The 22,708-nt window shown below is 50.5% G+C and overlaps 8 protein-coding genes across 8 annotated transcripts; 4 read left to right on the plus strand and 4 right to left on the minus strand.

The window, feature by feature from the left end:
- Positions 1-202: 202 nt before the first annotated feature.
- On the plus strand, positions 203-3,409 carry JCM6883_003056 (uncharacterized protein; the record flags this gene model as incomplete). The annotated part of the gene is made up of 7 exons (XM_076634642.1): positions 203-813; positions 1,146-1,622; positions 1,688-2,350; positions 2,429-2,626; positions 2,723-2,833; positions 2,954-3,149; positions 3,227-3,409. 7 exons carry the CDS (start codon positions 203-205, stop codon positions 3,407-3,409), a joined length of 2,439 nt encoding a protein of 812 aa, XP_076485390.1.
- Positions 3,410-3,584: 175 nt separating this feature from the next.
- JCM6883_003057 (uncharacterized protein) lies at positions 3,585-4,989 on the plus strand (the record flags this gene model as incomplete). The annotated part of the gene is made up of 2 exons (XM_076634643.1): positions 3,585-4,668; positions 4,739-4,989. The coding sequence occupies 2 exons, from the start codon at positions 3,585-3,587 to the stop codon at positions 4,987-4,989; spliced, it is 1,335 nt and encodes a 444-aa protein (XP_076485391.1).
- A 280-nt stretch (positions 4,990-5,269) lies between these two features.
- Positions 5,270-6,634, minus strand: JCM6883_003058 (uncharacterized protein; the record flags this gene model as incomplete). The annotated part of the gene is made up of 7 exons (XM_076634644.1): positions 5,270-5,368; positions 5,454-5,622; positions 5,705-5,957; positions 6,022-6,076; positions 6,153-6,257; positions 6,410-6,534; positions 6,598-6,634. 7 exons carry the CDS (start codon positions 6,632-6,634, stop codon positions 5,270-5,272), a joined length of 843 nt encoding a protein of 280 aa, XP_076485392.1.
- A 1,663-nt stretch (positions 6,635-8,297) lies between these two features.
- On the plus strand, positions 8,298-14,485 carry MYO1 (myosin 1; the record flags this gene model as incomplete). The annotated part of the gene is made up of 17 exons (XM_076634645.1): positions 8,298-8,395; positions 8,738-8,834; positions 8,902-9,045; positions 9,104-9,179; positions 9,240-9,351; positions 9,411-9,666; positions 9,732-9,894; positions 9,965-10,083; positions 10,151-10,618; positions 10,673-10,870; positions 10,930-12,574; positions 12,641-13,470; positions 13,535-13,569; positions 13,634-13,742; positions 13,800-13,931; positions 14,005-14,335; positions 14,400-14,485. The coding sequence occupies 17 exons, from the start codon at positions 8,298-8,300 to the stop codon at positions 14,483-14,485; spliced, it is 4,899 nt and encodes a 1,632-aa protein (XP_076485393.1).
- Positions 14,486-14,802: 317 nt separating this feature from the next.
- Positions 14,803-16,440, minus strand: FPY1 (flavin adenine dinucleotide pyrophosphatase; the record flags this gene model as incomplete). Its single annotated transcript, XM_076634646.1, has 9 exons — positions 14,803-14,873; positions 14,943-15,033; positions 15,109-15,247; positions 15,322-15,399; positions 15,509-15,692; positions 15,811-15,931; positions 16,008-16,075; positions 16,158-16,203; positions 16,276-16,440. The coding sequence occupies 9 exons, from the start codon at positions 16,438-16,440 to the stop codon at positions 14,803-14,805; spliced, it is 963 nt and encodes a 320-aa protein (XP_076485394.1).
- Positions 16,441-16,934: 494 nt separating this feature from the next.
- On the minus strand, positions 16,935-19,360 carry JCM6883_003061 (uncharacterized protein; the record flags this gene model as incomplete). Its single annotated transcript, XM_076634647.1, has 9 exons — positions 16,935-17,053; positions 17,118-17,150; positions 17,217-17,642; positions 17,713-17,844; positions 17,912-18,280; positions 18,342-18,512; positions 18,585-18,811; positions 18,874-18,970; positions 19,042-19,360. The coding sequence occupies 9 exons, from the start codon at positions 19,358-19,360 to the stop codon at positions 16,935-16,937; spliced, it is 1,893 nt and encodes a 630-aa protein (XP_076485395.1).
- A 557-nt stretch (positions 19,361-19,917) lies between these two features.
- Positions 19,918-20,726, minus strand: MRPL23 (mitochondrial 54S ribosomal protein uL13m MRPL23; the record flags this gene model as incomplete). Its single annotated transcript, XM_076634648.1, has 4 exons — positions 19,918-20,124; positions 20,263-20,417; positions 20,480-20,603; positions 20,691-20,726. The coding sequence occupies 4 exons, from the start codon at positions 20,724-20,726 to the stop codon at positions 19,918-19,920; spliced, it is 522 nt and encodes a 173-aa protein (XP_076485396.1).
- Positions 20,727-20,808: 82 nt separating this feature from the next.
- PPH3 (phosphoprotein phosphatase PP4 catalytic subunit PPH3) lies at positions 20,809-22,384 on the plus strand (the record flags this gene model as incomplete). The annotated part of the gene is made up of 10 exons (XM_076634649.1): positions 20,809-20,828; positions 20,892-20,915; positions 20,986-21,085; positions 21,165-21,255; positions 21,321-21,607; positions 21,695-21,770; positions 21,840-21,955; positions 22,024-22,097; positions 22,166-22,244; positions 22,331-22,384. 10 exons carry the CDS (start codon positions 20,809-20,811, stop codon positions 22,382-22,384), a joined length of 921 nt encoding a protein of 306 aa, XP_076485397.1.
- Positions 22,385-22,708: the final 324 nt, after the last annotated feature.

A 22,708-nucleotide genomic window follows, 5' to 3' on the forward strand; every position in this document is an offset into this window, starting at 1 on the left:
CGGGAGGAAGCAGGGGAAGGATAGTCGAGCAGATGGGAGACGGCGTTACGCGACGAGACCTCGTGCGCTTCTCTTGAACGTCCCGGGTCGATTGTCGATTGTATCGAGTGAAGAGAGGAGGAAAGAAAAGGGAGAAATTCATCGCGAGCGAGTTCGACTGTTTCTTCCTCCTCAATAGGTTTAATCTGTCGACGCGCGCGACATGTCGAACAGTTCAGATTCCGACTCGGATCTACCCCATCCATCCGTCTTCCTCAATACGCTGCTACGGACTCCAGCGAAGCGGTCAATCAACAAACACTCTTCATCAACCTCGAAATCCGCCGCACGATCAAGCTCATCAACAGTATCAAAGAAGTCAGATAGGGAGGAAGAACCACGTCAAGTCGAACGGAGATCCAGCCCTCGACTCAGCAGGGAAACCAATGTTCGCTCAACTTCATCCGTAATTTCCCAGACTCCTCGTTCGCGCTCAACTACTCCTCAAGCACCTCTAGAACAACCTGTAGAGCCAGTCACATCGACTGAACCCGTCGACGAGGACAAGCAGAGACATCTCGACCTCGCAAACGAACTGTTTCCCCCTTCTCCCCCTTCTCTCACCTCTGTCCAAGTCTCGACTTTGGCGGTTCGCAGCGTATCAAGTGCAAATATCATCTCCGATTCGGAAGGAGAAGGAGGAGCTCATGGGCGATACCTGCTGGGAGGAAGAAGAGAAGGAAACGATTTCAACAATTTGCAAGGAGGAATGAGGAACGATGGGCTTGTTCGGGGAGAGGGAACGGTGATCAGTGACAGTGAGGATGATCTGAGGTAAGTTCACGCCCTGTCACCCTCCCGTCGGATGATAGAGCTGAATCGCAACTGCTCGTCAATTCGTCAGGGTAAAATCTCGCACGTCTAAAACGTCCAGGAGGCGTACCAGGCTTTCGACTTCTTACCTACTCGACTCAGACGACGAGGAAGACGTGCCGAGACGAAGAACAGCCCAAACGCAAGTAGTGGAAACGACGGAAGCTAAGGACGTACTCGCAGAAAGTTTCAATTCTCTCAATCTCACGGCGTAAGCTCTCTCCTCTGTCTACATGAGAATACGTTCCCGCGCTCAAGCCGAGCTCAATCTCGCCCCATCTCTCCGTACACAGTTACGCCACGCCTAAACCGAATTCATCTCGTCCAAAGTCGTGGACCCAGCCCTCCCTGCTCTCCAACCCGTTAAGCTCAACAAACACACCTCGAGTTCCTCGCACTGAACAGAAGACACCTCGACCTACTCAGCGTTCTGCCAGAAGGATCACGATTTCCGTCATTTCAGAAAGCTCTTCCTCGGACGACGACGATGAGAACAGCCAAACGGAGAGGTCATCACCTAAGAAGTCTCACAACGTACCAGACCCCGTTCTCGCTCCTGCGGCGAGATTCGGACAGGGCGCGGAGGAAGAGATAGTCGTGGTCGAGACGGACGACGAAGAAGAACTCCCGGAATCGATCTTACCTGTTCTCGAACCTCAGATCCGAATGAACGGGTCTTCAAGACAAAGTGATGGATCAGGTGGAGGGGGAGGTGGATTCGGCTACAGGGGAATGGACGACGTATGGGAGAACGACGGAGTTTTGATCTAGTGAGTTGCGCTCGTCCTTGTTTCGTTCAATTGAGCCCTAATGATCTGTCGCCTGATGGTTGTAGTGATCCTACACCCAAGAAACGACCCACCAAGTTCTCCGCTTCAGCTTCTCCGTCTCCTTTCAACCGAAAACCTTCGACCCTCGGCACTCAATCTACCTCGAACCGAGAACTCTTTCGAACTCCTTCAGCCTCTCCAACGAAGAACGTACCGTCAAACAAGCCGAACCTCTCGAGAACGACGTCGAAGAGCCCTCGGAAACATTCAAGCTCGAATGACAAAGAAGCGAACCGAGAGATCGATCTAACCGGGAGTAGCAGTAGCGAAGAAGACGATATCCTACCTCCTCCAGTCTCACGAAGCTCTCTATCCACACTTCAAACCTCAGCTTCTTCAAAAACACCGAACATTGGCAAGAGTCGAAGCTCGTCTCCTTCAAAAGTTCCTCGTACTCCAAGCACTACCAAGTCCAAACCGAAACCCGCTCCAACGACGACCTCCTCCTCTACTCGACCTCTCAGCGCAACTGATCGTACCCAACTACCACTCTCCCTAATCCGTCAGATCGACCGACAAGTTTTCCGCAAGAAATGGTCTGAAGATCATCGAGGCCTGAAATGTTTGGATCAGGAAGGTGAGTACAATGGAATGGGTTTACCGGAAGGTTTGGAGGTGGTTTGGAATGCGAGATTGAGGAATACTGCTGGAAGGGCTCGATGGAAAAAGTAAGAAGCTCATCCTTCTTTCCTACTCTCTTGTTCTTGAGGGGATCTCATACTGACTCTCTAGACCTGTTCGAGCAGAGTCAAGTCGACTTCACCCTCAAAAGCTGGAAGTACAACAATCGTCGTTCGACACGAATGTACGATCGAGTTATCAACAAAAGTGATCGATACCGAACTCAAACTCCGAAACACTCTCGCCCACGAACTGTGTCATATCGCCGCATGGGTCTTGTCGGGGGAAGTGAAACCACCTCATGGAGGAGCTTTCAAACTTTGGTACGTCTCTCTTCTCTCTCTCTCGAGAGTCACCCTGTCTCTCGCACAGCGAAGAGAAGACGATCATAGTTGACTGAAAGGAGAAGGACTGTACAGGGCGAATAGGATTATGAAAGTTTTCCCAGATCTGGAAATCACGACGACTCATTCTTACTCGATCGTGTACAAATTTCGCTGGCGCTGCAGCTCTGTCACCTGCGGAAAGATGTAAGCTATCATCTCATCTCATATCCCCTCATCCTTCCCCCTGCCTCGCCTCGCCTCGCCTCGAAGGTGAACCAAGGGCTGACCGGCCTTGCCCTTTGCGACTTTCGAATGAATGAATAGATTCGGTAGACATTCCAATTCGATCAACGTCTCGACTCACGGTTGTCCCTGCGGTTCAAAACTCGTCAGGATCGATAGAGACGGGAACGAAAAACGTATCGCTCCCACGGTCGTGATGGAAGAGAACGAAAGAGGCGAGATGATTGAAACTCCCGTTAAGCCGAAGAAGAAGAATGGTTGGTTGGAATTCGTCGCTGTACGTAGTTTGGGTTTTCTCTACCGTCGCCGAGTCTGCAGCCACGGACTGAAAGTGGAACCTTCGATTGCGAACAGACTCAATCTCCAGTCGTGAGGAAGGAGAGACCGGAAATCCCTCAGAGCGAAGTATTGAAACTCGTCGCAGAAAGATGGAAACGAGTCAAGGAGGACCTCGCTCGTGAATCAAATGTCGGGAAGAAGGGTATAGGGAAGGAACAGGACGAACTAGAAAAAGCTATGGGCGAGTTGCGAGTTTGAACAAGCAAGTTATTTTTCGATTTTCATCTTTCCTTTTTTTTTGTCGTTGTATATTTCGGTTCTCTTCTTGTCTTACTAGGTTCAGATACACTGCAACGAGTTGATCTCCACGAAATGATTCGCGAGAGATTCTGAACCTTTTTGATCTCTACTCTTCACTCCTCGATCATCAGCTATGCCTAAACTACCCACCCAGCCGGAGAACGCTCGAGCAATACCACTCCGATCCGGATTCTACGCCCTACCATTCAACCAAGGCAAGAACTTTCTCTTCACTCGACTTCACCAACAAAACCAAGAAGAAGAGGAAGATGAAGCTGTCGAGACAGGGGAGGAAGAGGGACAGCACAAAGTATTCGTTACTGGTATTCCGTTAGGAATGAGCGAGAAAGGATTGAAGCAAACGTTAAACAAAGTATGGGAATCGGACAAGATCAAATCTATTCAACTCTTACCGACCTCGAATCAGATGAACAATGGACCTCATGGACCACTCTCGTTACTCACTAAAGAACTCACGGCAGCTCAACACGCGATCCCGATTCAAGGCATTACAATCTCCCCTCTATTCTCCCCGAATTCAACTCCTTCAACTCCTTCTTCCTCTTCCTCTGCAATCGTCTCATTCTCCTCCCCTCCCACCCTCCCACCACCTTCATACCCATCTTCTACGTCGCTCACAATCGCATCCCAACCTTCCTACCTCTCGATCTCATCCCAACTCCATTCCTTGTCTCGACCTCATCGTTCCCTCGTGATCGCCCACGTCGATACCTGGATGCAATCCTACGATTCTCGCAAACTCGCTTCCGCTCCCTCTTCGTACTCGGCCGACGTCTTGATCGCCGAACGAGAACAACAAGCAGCAGCTCAATCCGCTCTTTCGAAGAAGAAGAAACGAGGGAAGAAAGCTACCGTGGACGTTGGACCTTTACCTGGTTCAGCCGCAGCGGCATTGGCTAGACACGCAGAGGAACAAAAGAAACGATTCGATAAAAGTCATAACCCTGATGAAGTACAAGACGGGGAATGGACCCTCGTTACTGGAGGTGGAAAACATGGGAAAAGTTTGTTACCGACTGGAGTCGAACCTACTGTGGAAGGGTACGGAGGAGTTACTGTCAAGGTTGCGAGAAAGAAGAGAGGAAAGACAACGACGACAGAGGGAGAAGGGGAGGAAGGAGGGAATGATCAGGGAATTAGGAAAATTGTTGGGGATGGGTTTTATAGGTTTAATCAAGCTGATTCGAGGAGAAAAAGTACGTTTTCATGTCTCTCTCTCTCAATCACACACAGACTCGATAGCTGATTGTGTACGTTTGAAAAAAGGTCTCGCGGCGCTCAAAACTCGATTCGAAGAAGATAAAGCTCGAGTTGATAGAATGCGTGAAGGAGGTCGTGGTGGACGCGGAGGAGGAGGAGGAGGGTTCCGAGGAGGTAGAGGTGGGTTCTCGTCGAGAGGCGGAACGTCGTCGAGGGGCGGATCGTCGTCGAGAGGTGGCGGATCGAGAGGGAGAGGAGGAGGAAGAGGCGGAGGATCGGGAGCTGGAAGAGAGGGTCGTTCGTATAAACCTTATTGATCAAGCTTCTTCTCTTGCACTGCACCGCATTGTTTCACCGTCCTTCGTAACGAATGTGAGCCCCGAGCGGCGCTCTCTGACGGGCCTCGATACGATGAAAAACGAGAAAATTATGGGGAGTAGTTTACATTCGCCTCGTGCGGTTGACTGTCTGTTTCTCCTTCATCCAGAATCTCTCGTACTCTTTCACTAGCTCGTAAAATAATGTACTTCTTCTCCTCTCCTCTCCTCGATCATCATAACTTGATTTTCCCCCGAGTCTTTCAAATTAATCTCTCGTTCACTGAGCCCTTCTTTGTTGAGCCGCATTTCCTGCTCCTCCTCCCGCTGCTGCTCCAGGTTGTTGTACCTGAATGATCGATTCGGAATAACGAATAATCTATGCTCACACCACCCCCATCATCATTCAGCTCGACTCTCCCACTCAAACCGGAAGAAAAGAACAGAGGAGAGAAGAGACTAACGAGTTCCCTAATCATAACTACCCCTTTCTTCGCTACAGCGGGTACAGAGTTATTCTTGACGATATGATGTTCAACTCTTCCGTTCAACCACCCGAACGCGGTTCGAGTTGGCGGGGAGAGGTAATACCTCAACCTTAGGAAATGTCCAAAGATTAACGGAGTCAAGAGTCTATTAATTCTCTCGCCTTACTTCATCAGTCCCTAGTACAGTTTGAGTAGTAGAGAGAAAGGAGGAGAGGGAGGAGACTAACGAGTTTTGAAAAGTGATAGCGCCTAACAAAATCCTCCCAAACACTAATCCGACTTCAATGTACGCAACAAACAACATTGCCGTTTCGTAATTCGCTTTAACCCACGTTTGAATCCCTTTCGATAATCGAGCTCCAGCACTTGTTGGTTGTTGTTGAGCAGCCGCGGCGGAAGAAGAAGAAGAAGAGGAGGAAGAAGAGGATTTCGAGGGTGCTGTAGGAACTTTCGGGAGGACTGAAGTGCGCAGGAACGTGACTGCTCAAGGAGGAACGAGGGAGTCAGTAAGAGACGGCAAGTAGAGAGGAAAGGGAAGGCTCACGAGTATGGAAAAGGGAGAAAGTTGCGAAAGGTAAAAGTGTCACTGCGATAGGTTTCTATTGAATCGACACCTCCATTCACGCGTCAGTAGAACTTTCTCGTGAGCGTGAGATAAGAGAGAGTAGACTCAACGGTTAAGAACCAGTAAAGAGCGAGTAACAGGTATTGAACGTTTTCATCCAAAAGCGCTCTCTGAACGTACGCTCGATTCGGTTGAGGTACTCCTAGGGATTTATACTATTTCCATTCGACACGAATGGAACGAGTAAATCGAACAAACCAGAAAGAGAGCAGAGAGGAGATAGATAAGTTGGGCGACGTCAGCGACTTTCCCTCCTTCTGATTCACAAGGCTAGAAGAAGGAGGAGAAGAGAGAGGGAGAGGCTTACGACGACAATACCCCATGATAAGATTGCACCGGCGTAGGCTAGGTAATACGATTTCGAACGGAATGACAAGGTGACGAAACCGAGGAAAGTGTGAAGAGTTCCGAGTAACACGAGTCCGTGGCCGACTACGAAACACTCGGGGGTCCATCAGCTACGAGTTAGTTGATCAGTAGAGAGGTAGGACTTACCGGCCCAGGCGTAGTGAGGGTATGAAACTTTAGCCATTTGGAGGATCTTTGGTGGGAGAATGAGATGAGAGGGAGATTCGCGCGTTTAAATCTCTTCCTCTCTCTTCACTTTCCTTTTCGACTTTCGATTTGTCAGACGAATGGAGACGTTCGAAGGGTCGCTACTTATCGCAGCATCACCACACAGAGGATCCTCGTGATCTCTCCCTTCCATTTCAGCTGTGGGAAAAGGTGCGCAAACTATTCTTCGAAACGCTCTCCCTCGCTCTCAACTCACACTCTCTCTCGTCTTACAGTCCCCGGACAACTACTACAGTCTTTTTCCCGCCCCGTTTGCAACCCTTGTCTAGCGATCACTCTCGAATTCCCATCTCACTCCTCGATTTCTTCTCCCTTCGACTCTCTTTTTTCCCTCGTATCCCAAACTCTTTCTCCTCAACTTCTCGCACTCTGTCTCCCTCTGGAAAGCGGTCATCCTTCATCCGATGAAACCGGGAGACGCTTCAATCGAGTCGAGGAGTCAGAAGGGAAAGGGGCGAGGAGGAAAACGGGTCGTCGGGACAGAGTCGATGGAGTTTGATGGTCGAGTTTCGGGAGTAGGAGGACTCGGGTGAGGAAACGGGATCCACTTCGATCGTTTCGTTGACTTCATCGTCAACGTCGATCAGGATCTCGAGGGAAGGAGTAAACGTTCGACTGAGTGCTCGAAGAATTGGTTTTCACTCTTCCTCTCTCTCTTTGGCTCCTTCAACGCTCGGAATCTCTCTCCCTTCTTTCTTATTCTCTTTCTGTCTCGTTCTATACTCGTACAAAGTCCTAGAGCGAAGATACGAGCTTGACTTTTTGACGAGGTGGACGAGGGAAAGCGGAAGAAGAGGGTTCGGAAAGAGTTTTTCGAGGGAAGGAGTTTTTCGAGGAGGGGGATAGAGTGGATACTTCCACTATTCTTTTGCAGCCGGTCGGACAACCAGTTCGTCATTTCTACACCAGAGTTATGCGACCGCTCAACCTTTGGTTGAGTAACGGAATGGGGCTTACTCTCGGACGTCTCCTTTTCCATCTCTCTCCTCTCTCCTTTCGTCCACTATGGGGGATTGGATCGAGGAGGGAACGTCTATACACATAGAGACGTCTTTCCCTCCTCCATCTCAGTCTCCCTCGTCGTCGAAAGGAAGTCAAAAGGAGAAAGGGAAAACGTCGACGAAAAGGAAAGGAAAGAAAGCTCATGACGAAAAACCCTTGACAACAACAACTTTATGAATTTCTTCATCTGTAGGTGGGGACTGACATTCCCACCGATGAGGTCTCATCACTTTTTAACCCTGAAGCTTTCTTTCCTTTCGTCGTCGTCATCTTTTCTTTTTCCTCTTTCTTCGTTTCTCTGCAATGAGGTTTTTGCCCCTACCTTCCGTTCCTTCGTCTGTGTTTCTTCGCATTCGAGTGAGAGTTTCCGTCCCTCTGTTCAGCGAGCTAGCAGCTAGCTTCGAATTCGCACCATTCGTTCCCAGCTCGTCGATTTTTGAGACTTCTGATTTCGCTGCAATTTACCTGAATTTATCAAGATTCTGAAGCGACGTACTTTCCGAACGAGCGGACTACGTGCATTCTCGACGCAAGTTCAGAGAGCACTGACGAACCGCGAACGATTCTCTCAACTTCCCCCCTCTTTCCTTCAACTTTCCCTCTCCTCAACCGCACCGATGGCGCAACCGCCGCTGTCGATAGTACGGCAGCTGAAATCACAACAACAACTAGCGAAGGACGCCGCCGAACTCGCGGCGTGGAACTCGAAGAAATGGTAAATACGCCCCGAACTGTCATCTCGTCATCTCAATGTTCCAGCGAATGGGGAACCTCAAAGGGAGTCTGATTGGACTACAAGGGGAGCGAGGGTGCTAAGAGAGTAAGACTCAAGGGAGCAGAACGTGACGATGAGGTGTTGGCGAGAGGACCGTGTTGAGTGAGGGAACGAACGAACTATCTCGGCTCGACAGGGTCAACTGGGCGCATCGGAGGCCTTGTTGGAATAATTCTCGTGGTATTAGGTCGCGTTCAATTCGCAACTGATGCCGTAACCTTCGGAAACGTGTTGACTGACTCTGTTTCTCCCATTTCTTCCAATCGTCCGTTATGTACACAGGGTTTGGGTTCCCGATGCAGAACAAGGATACGTAGCAGGATGGGTAGTAAAGGAAGAGGATGGGACAAGTACAGTCGCGCTCGAAACAGGGGACGAGGTAGGTCTCTTTTCCCTCGGTCTAGCGCTTCTTTGTGAAGCTTGCTGACTTGAGTGACTTCCTATAGATGAGACAAGTCGAAACAGACTCTCTCTCCCGAGTGAATCCACCGACGTTTCAAGGAGCTGAAGATATCGCAGATTTGACTTTTCTGAACGAAGCTTCGGTCGTTCACAACTTACGAACTCGTTACGAACGAGGAGAAATCTACGTGAGTCTTGCACAATCTCAGCTCGAGCAGGAAGCTGATTTCCCGCGAGGCCGCACAGACTTATTCGGGATTGTTCTTGGTCGCGGTTAATCCTTATCGAAATCTCCCGATCTACACTCAACAAGTTATCGATGGTGAGTAAACGAGCTCAGCTAGGAAAACAGAACCTAAATCGCTTGTTCTTCTCTCCGTAGCTTACAAGGGACGAAGAAGAGATCAAAACACTCCTCACGTTTACGCCGTCGCCGAGAAAGCGTGGCAGAACATGCTCACTCAACGAGATCAGAGTCAGAGTGTCCTCGTAACGTGAGTCTTCACTGTCTCACTTTATCTACGGCGTAAGCTAATCACGTTCTCTGAGGTAGTGGAGAATCGGGAGCGGGAAAAACTGAAAACACCAAGAAAGTGATTCAATACCTCGCCGCGATTGCCGCCGACCCTCTCCCCTCGTCCTCTTCCTTCGATCTACTTGCTCGACAAGCTCAGGCCGACTCGATCCTCTCCGGTTCAGCAAAGGAGAAACGGTTAGGTCAACTCGAACGACAAATCCTCGAAGCGAATCCGATCCTAGAAGCTTTCGGTAACGCTCAAACTGTCAAGAATAACAATTCTTCTCGCTTCGTGAGCTCCCTCTCGATTCTGCCTCAAAAGAGTTGTCGGCTGAGCTTCTAGTTTCGAGCTCACAGGGAAAATTCGTTCGAATCTTCTTCAATTCGCTCGGCGCTATCGCAGGTGCAAACATCGATTGGTACTTGCTAGAGAAGTCTCGAGTAACGGCACGAAGCTCTGAAGAACGTTCTTTCCATGTCTTCTTCCAATTGCTTCGCAGTGGACAGAAAGATCTCTTGAGTGAGTCAATCCTCCCTCATCCCATGTTCTCTCGTCGTCGGAAGCTGACAATGTATGGTCTGAACTACAGAGCAACTTTTGCTCGACGATGAAGCGGGATCACGGGGATCAAAGGCTTTCGAATATCTTTCGCACTCTCGACAAGACGTTGACGGAATGGATGACAAGGAGGAATGGAACGGACTTATCGTGAGTCGCGAGTTCTGTCATGTCTATGCCATTCAGCTCTGACGTGGCCCAATTCGCAAACTCGCAGCGCGCTCTCGAAACTGTCGGCTTTACATCAGAAGAGCAAATCGCCTTATTCAGAGTCATCGCAACGATCCTTCACCTCGGACAACTGTCACTCGCCGTTTCCGGTACTTCATCAGCTCATCTCACTTCACGCTCCTCACTCGAGAAAGCCGCGTTCCTCCTCGGTCTCTCGCCTGACGATTTACACAACGCTCTCGTTCGACCAAAGATCAAAGCCGCGAACGAGTGGGTCACTCAATCTCGCACGAAGGAGCAAGTGATCGACGAGTTGGCAGCGTTGTCGAAGTCATTGTATGAGAAGAACTTTGGTAAACTTGTTGATCGAATCAACCAGAGTTTGAGCGGAGTCGGATTAGGAGGAGGAGGAGCTGGGAGGAAGAACGCTTTCATCGGAGTACTCGATATCGCTGGTTTCGAGATCTTTGAGACGAACGGATTCGAGCAACTTTGCATCAATTTGACGAACGAGGTGAGTTCGGACTTAACTTTCCCTTCCCGATCTAACTGATGAGTTCGTCCGTAGCGCCTTCAACAATTCTTCAATCGACACATGTTCGAACTCGAGCAAGAAGAATACGCTCGAGAACAGATTGACTGGAAATTCGTCGACTTTGGACTCGAGCTTCAACCGACGATTGATCTGATTGAAGGTACTCAACCCATGGGAGTTCTCGCGTGTCTCGACGACGCAAGTATCATGCAAAGCTCGACCGACTCAACCGTGAGTACTTTCTTTCGCAACTTCTGACTTTGCGGACCTGAAGCGAATTCGGTTCTCAGTTCACGAACAAACTGCATCAACTCGCTTCTCAACGTCCTCCCGCTCCCCAATTCGCCAAATACTCTCCCTCTCGTCTTCAACAAGGATTCACCGTTTCTCACTACGCCGGAAAGGTTGAATATCGGACGGATGGCTGGTTGAACAAGAATCGAGATCCCCTCAACGACAATATCACCTCTCTCCTTTCTCGATCTTCCGATTCATACGTCTCGAGCTTGTTCTCAGAATACGCCGAGGCGGAAGCTGCCGCTGCGAACCCTGTTTCGAGTTTCGGAGGACCTCGCGCTCGAGTACGAAAAGGTGCTTTCCGAACAGTCGGTCAACGACACAAAGAGCAACTCGCCGTCCTCCTTCAGCAACTCGGAGAAACCCAACCTCACTTCGTTCGTTGTATCGTTCCGAATCTCTACAAATCCCCTTCTTCGATCGACGTCCCCCTCGTTCTCGACCAACTTCGTTGCAACGGTGTCCTCGAAGGAATCCGGATCGCTCGACTCGGTTACCCGAATCGACTCCCCTTCTCCGAATTCCGTCGACGGTTCGAGATCCTCGCCGCTCCAGGTTCGATTCCGAAAGGTTTCATCGATGGAAGTCAAGCCTGTTCGACCATCCTCTCTGGCTTACAACTCGATCCTCAATCTTATCGACTCGGTCTCACGAAAGTCTTCTTCAAAGCTGGAATCCTCGCCGAACTCGAAGAACGACGAGACGAATACCTTGGAGCGATCGTTACGAAGATTCAAGCCGCCTGCAGGAAATACGTCGGACGACGTCAAGCGAAGAAGGTCCTCCATCGTGCTCAAGCTGTTCGAACCCTTCAACGCAACGCTCGAATCTACATTCAACTTCGAGACTGGCCTTGGTGGCCTCTCTTCCAACGAGTCCGACCCCTTCTCGCCGCAGCTCGATCCGACGACGAACTAAGAAGGAAAGAGGCCGAGTTGGCTCAAGCGAAGGAACGGGCAGAGAAGGAGGAGATGGAGAGAGCGAGGTTGCAGCAACTCCAGGAGGAACTCGAACAGAATCAGGCGACGATGCAGAGGGAACTCGCAGCTGAACGTTCACTCGCCGAAGAGAAAGAAGCCCTACTGCTCGAATCGAAGAATCGGGAACTCGTCCTTCAAGAAGCTCTCAAGGCGGCGGAACTCGACGTTGAAACGACAGATCGTCAACTTGACCGCGCGATGGAGGCGAAGAAGGACGTCGAACGACGATTGACCGAATTGAACGACGCCTACGCGAATCAGAACAAGCTCGTCGAAACGTTACAACAAGCGCAGGCGACTTGGAAAGCGAAGGAAGCCGAATTGGCGTCTCAAACGAGCGTCAAGACTGCCGAATGGGACAAGATGCTCGAAGACAAGTATCGTTCATCCGCCCTCATCGCCGACCTCGAACGTACCGTCTCGGAACTCAGTCAAGATCGTCGTCGCGAACAAGAACGTCTCAATTCGACTATCTCTTCGCTCGAATCGAGACTCGCCGGAGAAACTCAAGCATCGACCGACGCCCGCAAGAGGTTCGTATCGCTCGAAGCCGACGTCCGAACAGCGAAGGAGGAGACATCGTCGCTCCAGAGGTCGTTGAAAGCCGCAGAGGGTCAGGCAAAGACGAAAGAGGCGGAACTGAGTCGACTTCAGACGGGTGAGTTTTTCCTCCCGCTGCTCATTGCACTGATAGCTTACTGGGCTACTCGTCTCATCGTGACAGATCTCGCGGCCGCACGCGAACAGCAGCAGTCTGCGTCCTCTCGATCTCGCGAATCTGAAGCTCGCCTCTCTTCTCTCGAACTCGATCTCGCCGAAACGAAGAAATCCCTCGAAGTCAGTCAAGCATCTGAGAAGAAGGCCGGTGTCGACCTCCTCGTGCTCAAGAAACTCGTCGACGATCACGCTTCGGACCAACAACGTACCGCTGAACTCTCTCGAATCAGAGACGCCGAACTTCAAGACCTCCGTTATCAACTCTCGAAAGTGACTTCCGAGCTATCGGTTGCCCAACGAGATTCGGCTAGACAACTCGAAAAGGTACGAGGAGAAGCCGAAACCGCTCGAAAGGAGGTCGTTCAACTTCGAGGTCAAAACGAAACTCTCGAACGTCGAGCGAATACGAGTGCCGCGAGTGTCGCTCGACTCGAAGCTCAGAACGCCGATCACGAGCGTGCTCAACAAGCTCACGACCTCGAGATGGAGTTGCTTCGAACGAAGACGGCCGAACAAATGTTGCGAGAACGGGAGAAATGGGAGAAAGAGATGAAGGATGTTCGCTCTCAATTCCAGGTACTCGAGGACAATGCCGTGCAAGCGAAGAGAGAGAAGGACGCCGCCGTTCGCGACGCTCAGGGATATCAAGCACTGCTCGAATCGGAACAAGAAACTGTCAAAGCTCGAATCGCCGACAAGGTCAAACTGGAGAGACAAGTCGAACAACAACACGTCGTACTCGCCGATCTCGACAAGATCAATGGAGATTTGCGCGCCGAGTTGGCTTCGACGAAAGCCCGACTCGTGGTCGCTGAAGAGAAAGCTGGCAGGACAGTCGTGAATTCTCCTTCTTCCTCTCCTGTTCGTCCGATTGTGGCTTGACCCTTGTTCGCACTCATAGGTCGAACACATTCGAGTACTCGAGGAGGCTCAACGGTGAGTCGTAGGATGGGTAGTCTCGAAGAAAGAGCCTAGTCACTGACGATTTGATTGCTTTCAGACTTCAGAACCTCGAGATGGACCGTATCAGGGGAGATCGGGACAAGCGTGAAGCTTACATTCGTACTCTCGAGCGAGCTCGTGACTCGGCTACTCGAGCTTTCGAAGACGTGAGCCTCGATTTCCGTTGTATACTCGATCGATGCTGACTCTCTTTGCGTACTCAGCTCATGGCGGATCGAGATCGCGAACGTCTCGCGACCTTTTCTCACAAGACTCCGAAAGATCCGAGTGTCGATCGTCTATCTTCCGCTCTCGCGGCTGAGAAGAAAGTCAGAGAACTTGCCGAAGTCAACGTTGTGAGTTTCTACTCGACTCGACTCTCCCGCACTCAATCCCTGGTCATCCCCGCTTAACCATCATTATCCGCAGACCCGCCTTCGCTCCGAAGTTCAGCACCTTCAATCTGCAATCGAGTCATCTCGCGGCGAAATCAATGACCTCAAACGTCGAAACGCTCAAATGGAACGAGAACTTCAGACTGTCGCCGCTTCCGATCACACCGAATCGATCATGGTCCCATCGAAATCGTACGCCGTCTTCCCAACAAAGGAGAACGTGTCGTCGTCGCCTCAACCTCGAAGGATGCAAGAAAGTCGAGTCGCGAACGCTTTACCTCCTTCTGCTTCCGAGACTCGACAGAGGACTTTGAGTACCGATGGACCGTACGGAGGAGGTTATGGAGGAGTTCACGCCGCGCGAAGTAAGTTTCATGTCGCTCTCTCACTTTGCGACTCACTTGACTGATCTTCCGTCTTTCGGGATAGGCTCGATCGATTTGAAACGCGGTTCACTGCAGTACGCTCCTCCTCCGGCTGGACCGAACTCGCCTCGTAGGAGAAACTACGAATAGACACTTTTTCTGATCTGTAATTCTCGGTGAGTTCCTCTCCTTTCGCTCGGCTGAACAAAGCTCACATTCTCGTCTCTCCAGCTGCCGACTCTCTCTATCATTGCACACGACGTTGTTGCTCTCTTATCACCTCGTTCGTTCTACCCCCACTTTGTACAAATCAGTAGATTCGTTTTTCCCTCACTTCGTTTTTACCCGATCGATCTTTTGCTTGTACTTGTCTTCCTCTCACTACCCGTCGCAATGCACGACGTTCTCTCACGATCTGGAACTCGCTCAAAGATGAGAACCAGGGCAGGAGTTGTACAACAAGAAAACTACTTTTGGACGTCAGCTTCTTGACCGATCTTGCCATGCGCGATGAGAGACCCTTGAAGTTCTTGTTCGACTGTGACGGGGATGCCGAGTAATAAGTGTCAGCATCTCGACGCACGTAAAGCTTGGAAAGTGAGCGCACCTTCTTTCGCGAGTTCCAGGAGACGACTCTCGTCTTTTCCAATCAAGCTCACATCGACTCCAACCTTGAACTTTGGGTAGCTTCCGACTCGCTGCTCGTGTTTATCGATGTAAGTCGACGGTCGCGCAGAGGAGCGTTGCAAGGAGAGGAGAGGGAGGAAACTTACGATTCTTTCCTTCTTCACTCTGTCGGCCAATTTTGTCAAGAAAGGTGCAATTGAAGACTCGGGCATCTCGGTATGGATCAATACTCGGTAAGGCTTCTCGGAAGCCGGAGGCAGTTCGATGTATCGGCTGACGTAACCACTGTCGAGTTAGTAGAGATTCAGTTGACCCGCTACATGCTGAATCGCGAAAGAGAGAGATAACTGTTTCCTCACGTCAACAAACGTTCGAAGAGAGCTGGAATACCCGGGAAGATCGTGACCTTGCCTTGAACTCTCACAACAGGCACCCACCTATGATGTGATGGTTACGGAAACTCGTCAGCGCATAGTGTCGGATCGTCGCGAAGAGCGTCCAAGCTTCACCCCAGAGATTGAGAGGTTCGTCTCGCTGCAGACTTACATGTCTTCTTGTACGAAGAGGTACTCCTGACCCTTAGGGAACAAGGCCATCCTCAACCTCGCCGTCTTCTGCTCCTCTGTCTGACTTTTGAAATCGTATCTGCCTTTCGAGAACGCTTCCATCCGCTTGATCGTCTCGTCATGATACACCAGCGGTAGGTTGAATGCTTTCGCTACGGATTCGTCTATTCCCCAACCGAAAAGGACTCAGTCAGTCGACATGAAGGATTGGAGACCTGAAAATGGGAAAAGAGTGCGTTTCGCTCGAAATGAAGACGAGCTCGGTCTCCGCTAGTTACTCACATGTAATGTCATCATGCGTCGGGCCAATTCCTCCCGAAGTCGCGATAAAATCATAGTTCTTGTGCATCCTGAGTACAGCTTCTCGAATTTCTTCTTCGTCGTCTGCAATTACTTCGATACGCTACTTCCGCAAAGTTGAATAAACTAAGTACTCTCAGTTATTCATTGGTAGAGCTAGAGTAGATTGGAGCGCTCACCTTGAGCTCGATCCCAAGGTCGAAACACATCTTTGCGAAGAAATTCGAGTTTGTGTCGCGAGTTTTACCTTTTATGCTCCCGGCTTCGGTCAGCTCATACTTGGGGGGTATATGAGTCATGTAAGCTGAACAAGCTGAATATGAGCTCACCGTTAAGCACTTCGTCGCCGATGATGATCAGTCCAGCCGTTTGGACCTGTACGTGCCGAACGACAAGCGCGGTTCAGCCTGATCCTGTGCGCCATACACGAGTAGAATCATGACTTACCTGTGGCATGTTCTTCGGTACTTCAGACAACGGGAATCGGGGAGTTTCGACTTTGGTAGATGACATTGTGCGAATCGGCGGAACGATTTGGGAAGCCTTAAGAGTAGCTGCTGATGGTCGAGCGAAGTGATTCAAGATCGATCTGAGTCGTAGAGCCGGAAGCATTCGACGGGCAGCAAGCGAGATCGAAGAAAAGGTGCGGTTTCGATGACACGGTTCCCCGCTCGAATCGAGATCCGGAATGTGGTGTTCTTCGATGAAGGATCTGCGTTTGGCCGTGACTGTGCTGTAGGCGAAGAAGGACGGTTGAAGGCAACGCGAGTGTGATGTGCGGTAAATCGAGATCGAAGTTGTAGAGGTCAAAGCTCTCGGTTCGCTCTCCAGCTTTTTCGAAACAAGCCACGACAACACGATTGCTTCGAGTCGCAACGAGAGAGTACTACTGTACTTTGCGATAGATAGTAACGCGAGATATCCATATTCGGAGAGAGTCCTACAATTCTTTTCTTTCCTCCTTTCCTTCTCGAGATAGAGTATACAGTTCAGATAAATAGGGTGGACAAGCGAAGCAAAACGAGAACATGGGTAGTTCCGAGTGGGAAAGAGCGAAAGGGAGAATGGACAGAGAAGAGACGCAACGAGAGTCGCGGTGGGTGAGTTTAGACGATGAGGTTCTCCTGGATTGAGACGATGTAGTTCATCTGATCTGCTCGGTAGGTATCGGGGACAGTCGTCGAGTTCGAGTCGGTGAATTCGAGGAGGTTCAAATCGTTCGTGTCTGCGAGAAACGAGATGGATCAGCGTCAGTCCTCGTTCGACGATTGCAAGGGTGAGCGACCCACATTCAGACCAAGTAGGGTAGCCCTCGACGTTGGCTAGAGATGCGGGACAGATGAAGATCAGCGATCGGGCCTAAACTCTGAGAGAGGAAGTCGACTCACGATCGAGAGAGTGAGTGAATTGAAGCCAACGTTGACGCATCTCGTCTCCGGGAGGTCCAGGTCGAGCACCATAAAGCGCAGAAACATCGGCTGAATGGAAAGAACCGATCACAGGCGTGTTTCGGAACGCTCTGAACGAGTAAGCCCAAGTCGGCTGCGTCTCCTTCGTTTGGTTGAGGAAGGCCCGACGGGGAGCTTGGAAGACGAGGTCACCCAGCAACGAGGCGATACGTTTGCTCTGAGGGGCGAGGGCGTAGAGATCGCCCGTGTCGTAGGGACTACCTTGAGTCACGTCTTCCGGGTAGAGCTCCAACAGACGAGATCGTTGTTCGGCGGTCGAGTTCGGGGAGAAGGTCGTAGCGAGCCAGTTGTCAAGTGCGTCCGAGGTAGTGATGTTCAAACCGGTACCGAGGGTGAGAATCGTACCTACCGGAATCGATACGAGCTCGTTAGTTTCAGGCTGAAGGGCATGAATCGCAAGAGTCCAGCAGCTCACCCTCATCGTAGTTGTTACCCGAGATGATCGAGACGTTCTGAGCGTATTTGCGTTCAGCGACGAGCTTGTTCGCCGTGTCGTTGATGAAATCGTAGTCCAAACGAGGAAGGAAGGGAATCGCAAGCGACGAGACTGCGCGGAAAGGAAAAGGCTGTCAGTCTGTGTCGATGAGAGAAGCTTGTGTCGAGGGGAGCCTCACCAGCGTTCAAATTAGGGAGGAGGTTCGTGGCGTTGAGGAGGGCATCGGCGGGTAGAGCACGAAGACACGAGATTTGAGTCGTCGCATCTCCCATCGTACAGTTCGTCGCATTCGCGATCGTATCGAAACTGTTCTGTCCTCTCGAGGCGGGACCAGCGGGAGTCGGAGCACCTGATTCCATTATCGCTCCTCGGAAGAGCGGTTGACCATCGTACATTGAGCTCGTGTTTCCTCCGTATGCGAGCATTTGGTAGGCGACCGAGATTGCTCCGGCAGATTCTCCGAAGATGGTGACTTTTGATGGATCGCCTCCGAATTGAGCGATGTTTTGATGAACCCATTCTAGCGCCATGCGTTGATCGAGGAGACCTGCGAACAAGCGGAACGTCAGCTTGACCTCGAAGTAGGGTCAGATAGAGTGAAAGCTCACCGGCGTTGATACTAATCGAATTGTCATCTTGAGCTTGTTGACCAGGCAAGAATCCAAACGAGTTGAGACGATAGTTCATCGAAACGTAAATGACCGATTTGTTTGTCGCCATTCCTTGGAGCATGATCGCAGTCGGGTCATAGGTCGCAGATTCTCCGAAGAGGAAACCACCTTCAGAAGCGAGAGAGAATCGATCAGTTCTTCGCGACTCGTCTGCTCCGAACGAGATAAGCGTGAACTGACCTCCGTAAATCCAAGCCAGTACAGGTAAAGAAGCATTCGCGGTAGTACCCTGAGGTCGGAAGACGTTAACGGATAAACAATCCTCGCTTTGGTTGTTCGGGGCGGATGTTGAAGCTGCAGTAGGATCGACTCCGAGGGCAGCAGCTCGGAAGGTACCTATGATTGCAGCCGCAACGGGATCACCTTGTCCAGTCATCTGGAGGCACGAAGGTCCGTAATTCGTCGCACTGCGGAAAGAGTGCGAGTGAGCTTGGGAGAGAATCGCTGAGAGAAGAGAAATACCGCTCACTCGAAGGTACCGAGAGTACGGTTGTCGGGTTGAGGAGGTGCGAATCGCAAGTCTCCGACAGGGGGTAAAGCGAACGGAATACCTCTGAACGATTCGACTGAAGAGAAACGATTCGAAGCTTTGTCAATTCCATTTCGCTCCTCATTCGGTCAAGAATCGATGACTCACCTCCGAAGGTATTCGCTCCGATAAAAGTTCCTTGCGAGGTCTGAACGGTTGGTCCAGAAGAAGAGGAGGAAGAATTGCCAGATCCATTGCTGCTGGTCGAATTCGATCCTCCTGAAGAAGAACCAGTCGAACTCGCTTGGGCGGCAGATGCGGTCGATGAAAGAGCACGACTGATTGCTGAACTACTGTTCGATTGAGGTAGATTCGTAGCGATCGAAGAGACAGATGCGGAGGCGGAGCCGGTCGAACTAAGAGGAGCAGCGTGGACCTTCGATGCGAATAGAGTCGCTGCAACAAGCGTCGAAGCGAATGTCCTCATCCTTCTCGTGGCGCAAGGTGGTTGGTGAAAGAGAAGAGAGAAAAGAAGTGGAGAACTTCGAGGTCGGAATTGTTCAGAGCCGGTTGAGTGAATTCGAAGTGGGGAAGGTGGTCGAATTTGAGATATGCCGCAGCTAGAAGTTAGAAAAAGGCATGAATCGCCGAAAAAGCTTACTCAATCGAAATCGGAGTAGAGCCCGACGAAGGAAAGAGAAGCGAATCGAGTTGTACGTAGGTAAGCGAGGTCGGAAGCGAGACCGTGCTGATTTCGCAATAGAATCGTCGGAGTTTTGTAGCCTATTCGTTGTAGAGTGGAGACATGTGGAAATCGAAAGTCGTGAGCCGCATGAATGCGAAACGGCGAAAGAGCGAGAGGGAAGAATGACTTACCCGCAGTACTAATTGGCGAGGTAACGTGACTCCCTTCGAGTACTGTAGCCGTCCAGAGCAGCCATGCGGATGATCGATCTCTCATCGCGGCCCTGAGCAAGACAGTATCGACGAAGCTGGATGGAATGCGAAAGAACGATGAGATTGCGAGAAGAAGAAGAAACTGATCTATGCTGCTGGTGTCCGTGACTCCTCCGCTCCCTTCCCTTGCTGCTGTTGCTTCCAAGTCTTCCCAAACTCGCCTTCGTAATCCTTCAACAAGTTTGCTTCGTACGCTGAACTAATTTCGTTGTCGGGGAAGATCAAGAGTCGATCTAATCTTTTTTGTCGTAGACGGTTCTTGGGTAACATGCCGGATACTGCTCGTCGGATGATCTGTGAGGGAGAGTATCCGAGGGTCAGCGGACTGGACAAGCCTGAAACGAAGGAAGAGAGAGCGAGAACAGAAAACGGGAAATCCCTCCCTGTTTCTCGCTCAATGCTCCTCGCAGGAATCAGGTAACTGGCACTCACTTCTTCAGGTTTCCTCTCCATCATAGTTTTGTACGGGATCTCCTTCAATCCACCAGGAAACATGGTATGATGCCTATAAATCAACTGATCCTCTTTCTTGCCCGTCACTTTAACCTTTGTCGCGTTCTTGACCACCACGTAATCTCCACAATCATCTGTGAGAGATTTCGACTGTCTCAGCTCTGGATAAAGAGCTCAGAAACGAGAGAGATCTCACTTGATTGATCGTAAATCGGTTTGTGCTTGCCCATGAGTACGATCGCGATTCGAGTTGCCATACGACCTAGTACTTGATCCGTCGCATCTACTCCTCTCCATGTTCGAGTGAAGGCCAATGCCGTCTAAGGATGAGGAATGAAAGATGAGAGTAGAAAAGATGAGTTTCCGAGAGAAGGGGTAACGGGAGCTGAGTAGAGGGAAGAGCTCACGTTTCCGACTGTAGAGTTGATCGCTAGTCTAGGCATGATTCGAAAGATAGGTCGGATGCGGTAGAGAAGACAGAGTTCCGTTCGTTCGCGTTTCTTGATCTCTACGCTTCACTTCGGAATGGCTTCGAGTCTCGACTGGTACTTCAGACCCTCTCGTTACATACTGAGCTACTCGTGCTGACCCGTCATCGTTTCCCTCAGTCAAATCGAACAGTTGAAGAATTGGTGAGTTCCAGTCTCTCTCTCCTCTCTCCACCCTCTGCTGGTGCGCTGACAAGGAGTGCGATGTGTCTAGTCAACCGATATCTGAACAACAAGTGAAAGAACTATGTCTGAAAGCTCGAGAAATCTTGATCGAGGAAGCCAACATTCAATGGATTGATTCTCCCGTCACCGTCAGTCTCGTGTTCAGACTTATCAGCCAAGCATCTCGATATGGGAGCTTACTGATGTTCGAAGAGTCGATCCTGACAGATTTGTGGAGATATCCATGGACAATTTTGGGATTTATTGGAATTGTTTCGAGTGGGAGGTCAATGTCCCGACACGAACTACCTATTCCTCGGTGCGTTCACTCACTTTATTTCTCTATGAATCTCGACTGACCCTTTAAGCGTCGTTCGTTCGCAGGCGACTACGTTGATCGAGGGTTCTACTCCGTCGAAACATTCCTCCTCCTCCTCGCGCTCAAAGTCCGCTACCCCGATCGAATGACCCTGATTCGAGGGAACCACGAATCGAGACAAATCACACAAGTGTACGGGTTCTACGACGAATGCATGAAAAAGTATGGAAGTGCGAGCGTTTGGAGGTATTGTTGTGAAGTGTTCGATTATATGAGTCTGGGGGCGGTCGTCGATGGGAGAGTGTTCTGTGTGCATGGGGGATTGAGTCCGAATGTGAATTCGTTGGATCAGGTGAGTCTTCTTTTCGAGATTTGAGGTTTTCGCACAGAAAGGAGTAGGCTGACCTCCTCATGCTCTCTCGAATTGTGCGCTCGCTAGATTCGGTTGATCGACAGGAAACAAGAAGTACCTCACGATGGAGCGATGTGCGATCTACTATGGTCAGATCCAGATGGTACTCTTCGAAGTTCTCTCACCTTTCTTTCCGCTCTCACTGAAACACCGTTTCCCTCGCCTTTTGCAGATATCGAAGGATGGGGATTGTCACCAAGAGGAGCAGGATATCTGTTCGGTGCCGATGTCGTGAAGCAATTCGTGCATTCGAACGGTCTCGATTTGATTGCGAGGGCTCATCAACTTGTGAGTCGAATCTTGCTCTCTTCCTCAGGAGTTCCCAGAGACTGATCTCAGCTCGTGTCGACTCGCAGGTCATGGAAGGACACAAGTTGATGTTCGATGACAAGATCGTAACGGTTTGGTCTGCACCGAACTACTGCTACAGGTTCGTCGCCTTCCTACCAGATATCAGCTCTAGATGCGGAAACTGATATGGTAGAGCCGGACCAACAGATGCGGCAATGTGGCTAGTATCCTTCAACTGGATGAAAACCTGAATTCGACGTATCAAACTTTCGAAGCTGCTGCTCAAGTACGTCTCCGCAGCTTCTGTTCAGTCTCTATTCTCGTAGGATCTGTCTCTGACGCCCGTTTCCGTCACTTCCGCGCGCTTTACAGCAAGACTCGAGGGGAATCCCAGCAAAGAGCACAAGTCTACAATATTTCCTCTAGATTATCGCTCATCGCTATCCTCCTCGACTCTGTTCGACCGTCGAAGGGTCCCTCCTCCTCACTCTCTCTCTACTGCGTCCTGGGATGCCTCTGATTATCGGATCCCGTCAAAACCGTCGAATTATGTCTTTTCGTTCTCCGTCTGTCTCTCTCTGTACTCCCTGTGCCGTCTACTTGTTGAATCACGAATATCGTATACCCCCTTCTTCCTCTCCCCTCTTGTAAAGCTGCAAGCAAAATATAGTCTTCTTAGACTCTCAACCGTTCGAGCGCTGCGAAAGTTGTCTCTTCTCTCTCTTTCTCTTCCCTTTCCAACTCAACTTC

The sequence above is a fragment of the Sporobolomyces salmoneus genome (genome assembly GCF_050403485.1).
Source record: "Sporobolomyces salmoneus JCM6883 DNA, S_salmoneus_JCM6883_v1_ctg66, whole genome shotgun sequence".
Taxonomy (NCBI): Eukaryota; Fungi; Basidiomycota; class Microbotryomycetes; order Sporidiobolales; family Sporidiobolaceae; genus Sporobolomyces; species Sporobolomyces salmoneus.